General features: G+C 37.2%; 1 protein-coding gene across 1 annotated transcript; it reads left to right on the top strand.

The window, feature by feature from the left end:
• Positions 1 to 8,311: 8,311 nt before the first annotated feature.
• LOC142224553 (uncharacterized) lies at positions 8,312 to 14,026 on the top strand. The gene is made up of 3 exons (XM_075294337.1): positions 8,312 to 9,380; positions 9,549 to 12,476; positions 13,176 to 14,026. The coding sequence occupies exons 1-3, from the start codon at positions 8,312 to 8,314 to the stop codon at positions 14,024 to 14,026; spliced, it is 4,848 nt and encodes a 1,615-aa protein (XP_075150452.1).
• Positions 14,027 to 14,585: the final 559 nt, after the last annotated feature.

Below are 14,585 nucleotides of genomic sequence, written 5' to 3'. Positions count from 1 at the left end.
ATCGACACGTTGTTTTTTTTTTTTTGGTCAAATGTGAGCTCGCGCGGCACCCATTTTGCATTTTGCATTTCCGCATATCCAAATATTGATGAATTTTATGACCAACACGTTCCTTTGATATCCTTAAGGCCTATGCTATCTCGATCAACTTCATTTTACGGTCATTCAAAATCATTTTGTGGATTTTTTTGATGTTGTCGTCGGTAACCACCTCTTTCGGGCGTCCACTGCGTTCACCGTCCTCCGTGCTCAATTCACCACGCTTGAATTTTGCATACCAATCAATTATTGTTGAATTCCCTGGGACAGAGTCCGGAAACTCATTATCAACCCAAGTTTTTGCTTCCACCGTATTTTTCCCCTCAGAAAACAGTATTTTATCAAAACACGAAATTCCTTTTTTTCCATTTTTTCACAATAGCAAAAGTTGTTTCACAAAAGAAGCTCTATCTCACAAACTAATTGCCTTACAGACGTCAAATTTTGACACGAATCATTTGAAGGTTGGTACTATATAAAAATAATATGCATTTAAAACTAGCGACGCCATCTATGTGTCAGACCGGGGACTTATCAGCCAACCTGTTACTACCACAATGTACCAAATTTCAACTGACTCGGATGAAATTTGCTCCTCCAAGTGGCTGCATGGTTGTTAAATATCATATACTCCCACCACGTACGCAATTTCAACCAGATCGGATGAATTTTGCTTCTCCGAAAGGCACCCGTGGTCAAATCTGGGGATCGGTTTATATGGGGGCTATATATAATTATGGACTGATATGAACCAATTCCTGCAAGGTTGTTCCATACCATATACTAACATCACGTACCAAATTTCAACCGATTCGGATGAATTTTGCTCTTCCAAGCAGCTCCGGATGCCAAATCTGGGGATCGGTTTCTTTCGAGGCTATATATAATTATGGACCGATTTCGACCAATTTTTGCATTGGTGTTTGAGGCCATATTAAAACACCACGTTCCAAATTTCAACCGGATCGCATGAATTTTGCTCCTCCAAGAGGCTCCGGAGAACAAATCTAGGGATCGGTTTATATGGGGGCTATATATAATTATTTACCGATGTGGACCAATTTTTGCATGGTTGTGAGAGACCATATACTAACACCACGTACCAAATTTCAACCAGATCGGATGAATTTTGCTTCTCCGAAAGGCACCTGTGGTCAAATCTGGGGATCGGTTTATATGGGGGCTATATATAATTATGGACTGATATGAACCAATTCCTGCAAGGTTGTTCCATACCATATACTAACATCACGTACCAAATTTCAACCGATTCGGATGAATTTTGCTCTTCCAAGCAGCTCCGGATGCCAAATCTGGGGATCGGTTTATTTCGAGGCTATATATAATTATGGACCGATTTCGACCAATTTTTGCATTGGTGTTTGAGGCCATATTAAAACACCACGTTCCAAATTTCAATCGGATCGCATGAATTTTGCTCCTCCAAGAGGCTCCGGAGAACAAATCTAGGGATCGGTTTATATGGGGGCTATATATAATTATGGACCGATGTGGACCAATTTTTGCATGGTTGTAAGAGACCATATGCCAACACCATGTACCAAATTTCGGCCGGATCGGATGAAATTTGCTTCTCTTAGTGGCTCCGCAAGCCAAATCGGGGGATCGGTTTATATGGGGGCTATATATAATTATGGACCGATGTGAACTAATTTTTGCATGGTTGTTAGATATAATATACTAACACCATGTACAAACTTGCAGCCGGATCGGATGAAATTTGCTTCTCTTAGAGGATCGGCAAGCCAAATTTGGGGGTCCGTTTATATGGGGGCTATACGTAAAAGTGGACCGATATGACCCATTTGCAATACCATACGACCTACATCAATAACAACTACTTTCAAGTCGATAGCTTGTTTCGAAAGGAAGTTATCGTGATTTCAACAGACGGACGGAAGGACATGCTCAGATCGACTCAGAATTTCACCACGACCCAGAATATATATATATACTTTATGGGGTCTTAGAGCAATATTTCGATGTGTAACAAACGGAATGACAAAGTTGATATACCCCCATCCTATGGTGGAGGGTATAAAAATATTCAATTAAAAATTTAATTGATTCAACAATTTTTTTAATTGAAACGAAAATCAGTCACAAAAATTGTTAGTATCAAATAATTTTTTAATTGATACTATCTGTGATTCTGTGATTGAAGACATTTCAATTAAAAAAATAATTTGATCAATTAATTTCGTGATTGAATCCGAATATTTTTTTTTGTAGTTTCTTTAATCTATCAATTGTGGTGAGTGTGGGAAAATAAATAAATCTCGAAAGACTGAATTGATTCACAACCCAGCAAAACTTGCTAAGTAGTTAAGATGAAAAACTCATTATCAAAATCTCTTGCGCCATTATAAGCCCAAAAAATCAAATCGGAAGATCAGTTTATATGGGGGCTACACGAAAACATGGACCGATACACACCATAATCGGCACTGCTATTTGTGGTCGTAGAATACCTCTAGATTTCCAATTTCAGGAAAATCGGATAACATCTGCCATTCCTAGTATTTTCAATTTAAGAGTAGTTATCCCAAATAATTTTCCCAAGATAACTCATATAAGTATCTTCATCTTGAATGCTCGTTAGATTACATAGAACATCATAAATATAAATACACTGGATATACATTTATTAGCATTATTTAAAGTCTATTCAGCAAGGCAAATATTTACATATTTTCCCCTTTCGAAATAGTGCAACAGGTTTTTATATATTTCCTCGTTTCATGTGACTCGAATATCCACCCTATTACGTTTCCATAATTTTCACAGATTTGTGTTACGAAATACGAATCCAATCTGTCTACAACCAAGTGCAGAAGGATTTCATAGTGAATCAAAATACTTTACACAACACACACATTGATGTAGGGCTATGTATCGTAATACATATCCGTAAATATAAGTATGTGCAGGCATGTGAATGAATTGTTATCCAGTGGTGGAGAAAACCAACTGCACAGCGTTGCCACAATGAATATTTATCTAGGACCAACATTTGTCAAAAAAAATCCAAATTAAATTAATATCATTTAAAAGTTTTCCAAAATTTGACTTTAATAGAAAATTTCGTCAAATTTATTTCTATTCAAAATTTTTATTTCTATTGAAAAATTTTTCAAAATTTAAAAAATTTTTAAAAATTACCGATTTGACGAAAATGGACCAAAATCAACCAAATTCCATTTGGTCCGACCATCGGACCAAATTTAAAATGTAATAATTTTAAGACCAATTTTGGTCCGATCGGACCAAAATGGCAACCCTGCATCTGCAGCGTTTATAAATTTACCAATAACACCATGTGTCTATCTCGTCTCCTTCTGGGTGTTGCAGACCTATATGCGAAATTATGATAGCCTGTTCCACACAACTGTGTAGGGTATAAACAATCTACTAAAAGGGTTTCACAACAAGAAGTGTTATTTAGAATCAAGTGTTATTTAGAATCACAATCCACTGAAAACTGATGGTAAAATACTATCCGATACCTGACATATAATTTCCTTATATCACAGTTCCCTGATTAAAATTCTGCATCATTCTGCACTGAAAAAAAATATTGACCTTATATAAAAGATTATGCAACTTAAATTTTAGGATACGCATTTTTCACAATATTAAGGACAAATATCTTTAAATTAAAGAAATGTTAATTAATAGAAAGTTCACTATCTTTCCTTTGAAACTGTTTTTTTATACCCTCCACCATAGGATGGGGGGTATATTAACTTTGTCATTCCGTTTGTAACACATCGAAATATTGCTCTAAGACCCCATAAAGTATATATATTCTGGGTCGTGGTGAAATTCTGAGTCGATCTAAGCATGTCCGTCCGTCCGTCTGTTGAAATCACGCTAACTTCCGAACGAAACAAACTATCGACTTGAAACTTGGCACAAGTAGTTCTTATTGATGTAGGTCGGATGGTATTGCAAATAGTCCATATCGGTTCAATTTTACGTATAGCCCCCATATAAATGGGCCCCAGATTTGGCTTGCGGAGCCTCTAAGAGAAGTATATTTCATCCGATCCGGCTGAAACTTGCTACATGGTGTTAGTATATGGTCTCTAACAACCATGCAAAAATTGGTCCACATCGGTCCATAATTATATATAGCCCCCATATAAACCGATCCCCAGATTTGGCTTGCGGAGCCTCTAAGAGAAGTATATTTCATCCAATCCGGCTAAAATCTGCTACATGGTGTTAGTATATGGCCTCTAACAACCACGCAACAATTGGTTTACATCGGTCCAAATTATATATAGCCCCCATATAAACCGGTCCCCAGATTTGGCTTGCGGAGCCTCTTGAAGGAGCAAAATTCATCCCATCGGTTGAAACTTAGTACGTGGTGTTAGTATATGGTATCTAACAACCATGCCAAAATTGTTCTGTATCGATCTATATTATATATAGCGCCCAAATAAACCGATCCCCAATCACAGAAAAATCACGAGAAAATGTTGTCAAAATTGTATATTTTTTATAGAAAATTTTATATTTCTATAAAAAAAATTTGACCGACTTTTGAAACTTGGAACAAAATTATCCGATTGGCTTGACCTTTAGGCAAGGTTGAAGGGGGCGCCTAAACAAATAACTGCTACTTTATTTTTCGATATTTTGATAGGGGTGGGGGCCTCCCTTTTGCCCGACTTTTTTAAAGTACAGTGAAAACAAAACTAAAATCCTCCGACTGAAATTTTACGGAAAAACTGGGTGAGGTTATGAAATTTATATCAGGTTCTTAATTTTTTTATATTTGGTCGGGGCAAATAAAAGGGTATAAGGAGACATCCGCTTCTCCTTAAGTACATACAGAGAAACAATTAAACTTTTCCAATGTACTTGAAATTTACAGAGGACCTGGGGAGGGGTTAAGAAATTAATATTGGATACCTGATTTGGTGATATTTGGATGGGAAGAGAGGCCGCCCCCTTGCCCTGCTTTTTGAAAATCGGGCTTATAATTTGCTTGATATTTTCTGAACAGTTTAAACAAGATACTCTACATAACTTTTCGATATTTGGTCGGGAAGGGGAGACCTCCTCTAAAACTGAAAAAATTAAAATTCTCAAGTTTTCTTGAAATTTACAAAGGCTTTGAGGGAAGGTTATGAAATTAATATGGTGTACCTGTTGTTTTGGGTATTTGGTCGGGGAGGGAACCTTCTCCTTGCCCCACACGCAGAGAAGAAACATGATTGTTACAATCATAATCGAAGAGCAAAATAATATGATAGGAGCTATTTTTGCGGCGACCATGTAACATTTTAACCTGCAACCATGTTGGCTCAGTGAACATGGTTCTAAGAAAAATGTAATTGTCCTCATCTAAAATGTTATTATATTGATAAAAAGAATTTTGTTTGAATGAAAAGACAATGGTCACGATTTAAAATGTTATGGTATTCATTAAAAATGTTTTTCTCCTAGTTAAAAGAACATGGTCACAACCTAAAATGTTTTGATCTTTATGAAAAAACTTTTTTCATCGTCGAAAAAAGGACGCCACTTGAGAAAAGAAAACACAAAATTAACTTTATTTGTTTGTTTTTATTTATTTATAAACTAATTCATTGTTTATTTGTCGTTCAAGCAAACATCATATATTTTTACACACTCTATTTTATTTCAATTTCAACAATAAGTAATTATTCCATATTTACATCGTGCGCATCAAATGTACAAACGCAGACGTCATGTAACTGCAAATAAAAATAAATGATACCATATAGCAAAATGCAGAACAAAAAACAGGTACATTTTTTCAATTACACTTTCCTTTTTTGTGTTCACATAAAACCACGTGCCACTTCTGAGTAAATAAATTAACACAAAACACAGTAAATCCGTATTCTCCGTCCATTCCAAGAAACAATCAACACACGACTGACGCGCAAAATGAAAATCGTGTGTACCTGCTCAATGTTTTTATAAAATTCTGTTCGCTGCAAACAAGTTAAAAAATTAAATGGTCACGAAAAAAATGTAAATGGTCTTTATGGCCATGTAATGGTTCTAGACATGTCTATACTTAACCTATAAAAATACTTTTTTCCCTGTAAAAAAGTAAAAAAAATTGAATGGTCAGATACATGATTTTCCCGACCATTTAATGGTCTCAAATTCTATCATTTAAATGATAGAACATGTTTGCGGTATTTGAGAACCATTCAAATGCTTATTGCCACCATAAATTTTTCTCCGCTCGAAAACTATTTTTACAAAGACAAAATACATGGTTTTCGCGGCAATTATATGCTCTAGCTAAGCATTAAATGGATGCGGCAACCATGTCCAAACATGGTTTTTCTGTGCGTGCACACTTGAAGGAAAGTTTCTATATTTACTTGGAATATTCCGCGAAGGTTAAAGGTACTATACACTTCGGTGTTTGTCGATATTTTATCGGGTCCCTTAAAAAAAAATAGGAAAATTTAACCTTCTCGGATCTACTTGAAATTTACAGGGAACGTGGGAGGAGCTGATTAAATTAATACAGGGTACACCATTGTTCGATATTTGGTTGGGGAAGGGGAATAGTGAAATAAGCTTTGTCAATTTACTTGGAATTTATAGGGACCTTTGGGTAGTTTGTGAAATTAACATAGGGTACGTGATTTTCCAATATCAGGTCGGGGTGGAGCGAAGGTGGGGAGAGGGTTCCCTTTTGTCCGATATTTTGAAAATTTAAAGTAGAGGGTTGTCCGTAAATGGGAACTCGGTACATAATTTTATGAGTTTTGCACAGGCTTCAGGCAGACTTTTTTCGGTAAAGAACTTAAATTTGCAAGAAATTGGCAGGCAGCGTAGAGGGTGTATCATTTTCCTGTATATGTTCGGGAAAGGCATATTCTCCATGTCAAAGTTTTTTATACCCACCACCATAGAATGGTGACGGGGTATAATAAGTTTGTCATTCCGTTTGTAACACATCGAAATATCGATTTCCGACTATATATACTATATATATACTTTATATATATTCTTGATCAGGGAGAAATTCTAAGACTATATAACGATGTCCGTCTGTCTGTCTGTCTGTTGTAATCACGCCACAGTCTTCAATAATGAAGCAATCGTGCTGAAATTTTGCACAAACTCGTCTTTTGTCTGCAGGCAGTCAAGTTCGAAGATGGGCTATATCGGTCCAGGTTTTGATATGGCCCCCATATAAACCGACCTCCCGATTTGGGGTCTTGGGCTTATAGAAATCGAAGTTTTTCTCCAATTTGCGTGAAATTTGAAATCTAGAGGTATGTTACGACCATAAAGAGGTGTGCCAAAAATGGTGAGTATCGGTCCATTTTTTGGTATAGCCCCCATAGAGACCGATCTACCGATTTTATTTCTTGGGCTTATAGAAACCGCAGTTTTTATTCAATTTATCTGAAATTGGAAATCTAGAGGTATTGTAGGACCACAAATACGCGTGCCAAAAATTTTGAGTATCGGTCCATGTTTTGGTATGGTGCCCATATAAAACGACGTCCCGATTTGGGGTCTTGGGCTTATAGAAACCGTAGTTTTTATCCAATTTGTCTGAAATTGGAAATCTAGAGGTATTTTAGGACCATAAAGGGGTGTGCCGAAAATGGTGAGTATTGGTCCATATTTTAATATAGGCGCCATATAGACCGATTTTCCGATTTTACTTCTTGGGCTTCTAGAATCCGAAATTTTTATCTGATTTGCCTGAAATTGTAAATGTTACCGCCACTGGTCACCCTGTGTTGTGAATTTAATTTTTAATTGACGAATCGATTCCGATTATCGAATCATTATTATCATTACCAACTTTAACCATACTTCATTGTCACATTTCTTAAACCCATTCTTTCTTTCTACAATAGTTGGTTGAATTAACCAGAAGCAAAGATTCTTCTAGAAAAAACTTTAAAAATAAGTTGGTGATTTTGATACCAATAAGTATGTACATAACCTTGAACTTTAAAAATATTTAATAAATGTATTAATTTTAAGGAATTAAAACATATGGTTGCGCTTAGAATAAGCAATAAAGAAATAAATGGATTTCGCTAAACTTTAACCTGTGTTGGAAATTTATTCAAAATCGCCACGAACCGTCTATTGGGAACAAATTTTTTTAATTCTTATTGAGGACTCCCTCGTCTTAACTGGTATTGACCTGGAAAGAGAAGATAAACTGCCGAATTCCACGAAGCTGATTGTGACATATCCTAAGCCACACGTAAGTACTAAAATGGACTCTTCTATAGGTCAGGGCGAACCACATAACCTCAACGTCGCCAACCAGAAAGCATCCACAATATTGTGCCAACTTTGCCACGAGTCTATTAATGGAACTGTTGTATGTTGCCGTGATTGCCAAAAGCCTTACCACGAAAATTGTAGCAAAGCTTCGGAACCTTTCAACTCATGGACTTGTCCACCCTGCACACTCCGCTCCAGTAAAAGCATAAGATCTTGTGGAAGCTCACGCTCCTCTAGCATTTCACACATTTCGTGTAATAGTAAAACAGCTCTTGAACTCAAAAGATTGGAGGAGGAACGAGAACTTGCAGCGAAAAGGGATCAAGAATACCTAGCCAAGAAGTATAAAATTTTGGAAGAGCTCGAGGAATCTCCAGAAATAGATCGTACCATAGTTGGCGTAAATGAAATGGGCGTGAATTTGGGAAAATCTGCTGTAGATATGTTACTTACCCCAAATGTAGAGGCTGACATGCCAAACTTAACCTCAATGGCAGCAAAAGCCCCGGAATGCATGCCCATAACCTACCCGTTTATGTCAGCTGCTGCCCATTGTATGGGACCATCGCAAACCAATAATACGAATAACAACAATAATTTGTTCGATTTTATTGATCCAATGTTTGCACTTCATTCGACAAAACGTCCGAATGTACATCCTACAACTCAATGCTCTTTTCGTGACAGCAGTAACGTACAACAAACATCGAGTGGTCACCATAATAATAAACATCATTTGGTTCAACCTACAAACCCCAGCTCTTTTAAAGACAACGGTAATTTTCAACAAACAACACTAGGTTCTCATAGATTGCCTGATACATCCCAGCCATACTTGGAGAAGCCACCAACAACCCAACGCAGATTAACATCTGATCAACTGAACGCTCGTCAAACCGTACCAAAGGAACTACCCACCTTTTCAGGCGCACCCGAAGAATGGCCCTTGTTCAATTCTACATATGAATGGTCCACCGCCGTCTGTGGTCTAACTGATGCAGAAAACCTCATACGTCTGCAACGGGCATTACGTGGAGAGGCATTAGAAGCCGTCAAACGTATACTAGTCCATCCTTCGTGTGTCTCCCATGCAATTTCAATTTTGAAAGTTTTGTACGGCCAGCCCGATAAAATATTATTTGCACTAAAAAGTAAAATAAAATCACTTCCATCCGTCAATCCGAATAAAATGGAATCAATTACAAATTTTGCTATTCACGTTAAAGGTCTTCAATCCACAATTGAAGCCTGTGGCCTTGATGATGAGCTTAACGATTCATCTCTACTCCAAGAGCTCATATCCAAATTACCACCATACTATCAAATCAACTGGGGAGCACAAAAATTAATTTTACAGCAAAGTGGGAAAAAAGTAAACTTACTTGATTTTTCTGCATGGATTTTTGACATTGGCCTTTCAGCAAGTACCGTTAATGTTGAAAATAATATTCATTCTTCATCTACCCACAATCGTAAACAAAAAAACGAGTATGTAAACACTCACGGAGATGAGAAGAAAAAGAAATGTCATGTATGTAAGGGAGATTGTAATAACATTGCTAATTGTCAAAAATTCCTTGAGTACGATCGTAAAGAAAGGTGGAATGCAATAAAGCAATTTGATTTGTGCAAGCACTGCTTAAGAAAACACTCAGGTGTTTGCTACAACAAAAACAAGAACTGTAACGTCGATGGGTGCCAATATAAACATCACCACTTATTGCATGGCTCAAGAAACTCACCACACATGCATCCAGAGAGAAGTAATGAGAAGAGAGTGGATACAAAAGAGATTAATATAAACAAAGAAGAGGAAAATCTGAACACTCATGACGTCACGAAACAACCACTCCTCTTTAAAGTATTACCAGTATGTATTCATGGCAACAACAACAAAGTCGTACATACTTTTGCATTTTTAGATGACGGGTCGTCAACTAGCTTAATAGAAGAGAATATTTTAAATCAATTAGATTTAAAAGGTGAAACTGAACAGCTCTGTCTTAAATGGACGGCTAATGTGAAACGGACTGAGAGTAAGTCACAACGACTGCAAATACGAGTATCAGGACAAAATAAAAAACCATTTTCACTTGATGTACGGTCTGTGAAACAACTTTTATTGCCTGAACAATCGATGGACTATGAATCTCTTTGCCAGAAATACTCTTATTTAAAAGGGTTACCCATCGAAAGCTATTGTGCTGCTACTCCAAAAATTCTTATTGGATTGAACAATGCGAATTTGACAATTTGTAATAAAGTTAGAGAAGGAGGGGTAGGGAAACCAATTGCCATAAAGACAGCGCTTGGTTGGACTGTGTTTGGCCCCTGCGGCGATTCACCCTACTCACCCTTCTCTATGCATATTTGCGAATGTTCAGAGAACGACTCCAAAATACACCAGATGGTGAAATTATTTTATAACGTTGAAAATTTGGGCATAAATTTTGTGAAACAACATACAAATAAAGAGGATGAAAAATCAATGAATATACTAAAAACATTTACCCATCAGCGTGCGGACGGACATTACCAAACATCACTGTTGTGGCGTTATGACGAAGTGTTATTTCCAGATAATTATGAGATGGCAAAAAAGAGACTTGTCTGTCTCGAAAATAAATTATTGAAAAATAAAGACTTGTTGAATACATTCGTGGAAACTTTGAGAAATTATCTAGCAAAGGGTTTTATTAGCAAGATTGACCCAACTGAAAAGTTTCAAAGGGTTTGGTACTTGCCAATATTTCCCGTATTTAATAAAAACAAACCAGGCAAGTGTAGAATTGTATGGGACGCAGCGGCGAAGTTTAACGGGGTCTCTTTAAATTCAATGTTGCTTAAAGGCCCAGATTTTTTATGCTCACTTCAAGCCATTTTGTATAAATTTAGAGAAAGATCAGTAGCGATCTGCGGTGACATCGAGCAAATGTTTCACCAGGTGTTTATTCGGGAAGAAGATAGGCACGTTCAGCGTTTTCTATGGCGAAACTGCCAAACGGATGTGGAGCCAGACGTGTACATTATGAATGTGATGACCTTCGGAGCATCTTGTTCTCCTTGTATCTCCCAATATATAAAAAATGTAAATGCCGCAAAATTCGAAGAAAAGCTACCACAAGCAGCGTCGGCAGTTAAGGAAAATCATTACGTAGACGACTTCCTTTACTCTACAGATACACCAGAACAAGCAATTCAAATAGCAAAAGAAACCCATTTTATACAAAGGCAAGCTGGCTTCAATTTAAGAAATTGGTGCTCCAACGTACCAGCTGTTATTGAACGACTAGAAGGCCAACTAGCAAAATCACAAAAACAGCTTAACATCGGATCGGACAAGGAAACTGAAAAAATTTTGGGTGTTTTTTGGAATCCTCCAACGGATAAAATATCCCCTCATATTTTAGAGAATGATGTAGTCTGCGGTAGAAAATATGCAACCAAAAGGCAAATATTGAAAATTTTAATGGCAATTTATGACCCGCTGGGTTTAGTCGGCAACTTCCTCATGTACCTCAAAATAATTCTTCAAGAAATTTGGAAATCCGGGGTTGAGTGGGATGAACCCATCAAGAAAGAACAAAATGAAAAATGGATAAAATGGTTACAACATCTACCGGAATTAGAGAACGTGAGCATTCAGCGATGTTATCTCAAGTGTATATCTGATTACAACAACACAGAAGTCGAGCTACACACGTTTGTAGATGCAAGCGAGAACGGCTACGCCGCAGTAGCTTATCTTCGAATAGTTAATGGTGAGAGTGTGGTTTGCTCATTAGTCGGTTCTAAAACGAGAGTTGCTCCATTGCGTGTTATCTCAATACCTCGTTTAGAACTCATGGCTGCTCTCATTGGTACCCGATTTGCAAACACCATAGTAAGCAATCATTCTATCAAAATAAATAGGAAATATTTTTGGTCCGATTCAAGGACGGTCCTAAGTTGGCTCACTTATAATAACAAAAAATACCACCAGTTTGTTGCCCTCCGAGTAAGTGAGATTCTCGAAACTACTGAATTGGGTGAGTGGAATTGGATAACAGGCAAAGAAAACGTAGCTGACGAGGCAACTAAATGGGCAAGAAAGCCTGATATTTCTGCTGAGAGTCGTTGGTTTAAGGGACCGAATTTTCTTCTAAAACCGAAAAGTGAGTGGCCTTTAGAAAAAATAGAATTGGTTCCACCAAACATCGAATCAAGAGAGACGGTTCTACTACACGTGGACACAACACCAATTATAGAAATCGATCGATTTTCGAAATGGAAAAGACTTTTGAGAACCACTGCATACGTATTGCGATTTTGTAATATTATCAAAAAGAAACAAAAACACAAAGAACTAACATCTGAAGAAATTTTAAAGGCAGAAAGTGTATTGTTTCGCTTGGCACAACTAGAATTTTATTCGGATGAAATTCACGCTCTCAAAATGAACAAACGAGTAAGTAAGGCTAGTTCTATATACAAAGTTTCACCTTTTTTGGATGAATGCGATATTCTTCGGGTTGACGGGCGCTTAAATGAAGCATGGATTTCGGAAGATACAAGAAATCCAACTATTTTGCCCAGAGCTAGCCGCATAACAATGCTGTTAATTAATGATTTCCATTCACATTTTCACCATATGAACCACGAAACAGTGGTTAATGAGATTCGACAAAAATTCTACATACCTAAATTAAGAGCGGTTCTCAAAAGAGTTGTAAAAAATTGTCAGATATGCAAAATAAGGAAAGCTGCTCCAACCATTCCTCAAATGGCAAGGTTGCCGACAGCCCGACTTGCGGCATTTTGTGCTCCCTTTTCGTACACGGGGTTAGATTACTTCGGCCCAATTATGGTTACAGTCGGCAGGCATACGGAGAAAAGATATGGTGCTCTATTCACCTGCTTGACGATGAGAGCCATCCACATTGAAATAGTCACCACACTTAATACATCATCATGCATTATGGCAATTAGAAATTTCATGTGTCGCCGTGGGATTCCAAATGAGTTCTACAGTGACAACGGCACAAATTTTGTTAGTGCAGAAAGGGAACTACGCGAAGCGGCAAAGGAGGTTGACAAAAATGAGTTGGTTCGTAAATTCACCACCACAACAACAAAATGGAATTTTAATCCCCCATCGTCACCACATATGGGTGGCGCATGGGAAAGGCTTGTGCGATCCATAAAAACTGTTTACTATAATATTACGCCAACTAGAATACCAAATGAAGAGTTACTGCGAGGTATGATGGCGGAGGTGGAAAATATTATAAACTCACGGCCTCTTGTGTATGTACCCATCGATAATGAGAATGGTGAGGCAATCACACCAAACCATTTTTTAGTTGGTTCTTCTAACGGTATGAAGCCTTTAGCAATGTATGATGATAGTGGAGTTGCACTGAGGAACAATTGGTTGTATTCTCAACAGTATGCCGAAAGATTTTGGCGGCGATGGGTCAAAGAATATTTACCATCATTAACATTTCGGTCAAAGTGGCATGAGAAAGCAAAACCAATAAGTGTTGGCGATCTGGTTATTGTGGTCGACCCGTCGAGTCCAAGGAACGTGTGGCTTAGAGGAAAAGTTGTTGAAACTTCCATAGCAAAAGATGGGCAAGTTCGTAGCGCAAAAATTCTTACATCCAACGGTGTATTAGTGAGACCCGCTGCCAGATTAGCGGTTTTGGATGTGGCTAAAAATTGAGAGTATTCCTACGAAAGCTCCTAGTAATACTGCAGGGGGGTGTTACCGCCACTGGTCACCCTGTGTTGTGAATTTAATTTTTAATTGACGAATCGATTCCGATTATCGAATCATTATTATCATTACCAACTTTAACCATACTTCATTGTCACATTTCTTAAACCCATTCTTTCTTTCTACAATAGTTGGTTGAATTAACCAGAAGCAAAGATTCTTCTAGAAAAAACTTTAAAAATAAGTTGGTGATTTTGATACCAATAAGTATGTACATAACCTTGAACTTTAAAAATATTTAATAAATGTATTAATTTTAAGGAATTAAAACATATGGTTGCGCTTAGAATAAGCAATAAAGAAATAAATGGATTTCGCTAAACTTTAACCTGTGTTGGAAATTTATTCAAAATCGCCACGAACCTTCTATTGGGAACAGTAAATATTCTGGTATTTTAGGGTCACAAAAACGTGTATAGGATTAAGTTTTTATCGGTCCATTTGGTAATGCCTCCATATAGACCGACTTCACTTCTTGAGGGTGTAGAAGGCGCACTGATCATGA

The sequence above is a fragment of the Haematobia irritans genome, chromosome 2, assembly GCF_050003625.1.
Source record: "Haematobia irritans isolate KBUSLIRL chromosome 2, ASM5000362v1, whole genome shotgun sequence".
Taxonomy (NCBI): Eukaryota; Metazoa; Arthropoda; class Insecta; order Diptera; family Muscidae; genus Haematobia; species Haematobia irritans.
Note: the sequence above shows the minus strand (reverse complement) of the source record. Positions and strands in the feature narration are given on the sequence as shown.

What these genes read in the sequence shown, in the direction of transcription:
- LOC142224553 (XM_075294337.1), top strand. Translation starts at nt 8,312, where the DNA reads ATGGACTCTTCTATAGGTCAGGGCGAACCACATAACCTCAACGTCGCC. An exon ending in GGCATTAGAAGCCGTCAAAC is followed by an intron (nt 9,381 to 9,548) that starts GTATACTAGTCC and finishes TTCACGTTAAAG; the next exon opens with GTCTTCAATCCACAATTGAA. An exon ending in TTTTCTTCTAAAACCGAAAA is followed by an intron (nt 12,477 to 13,175) that starts GTGAGTGGCCTT and finishes TTATGGTTACAG; the next exon opens with TCGGCAGGCATACGGAGAAA.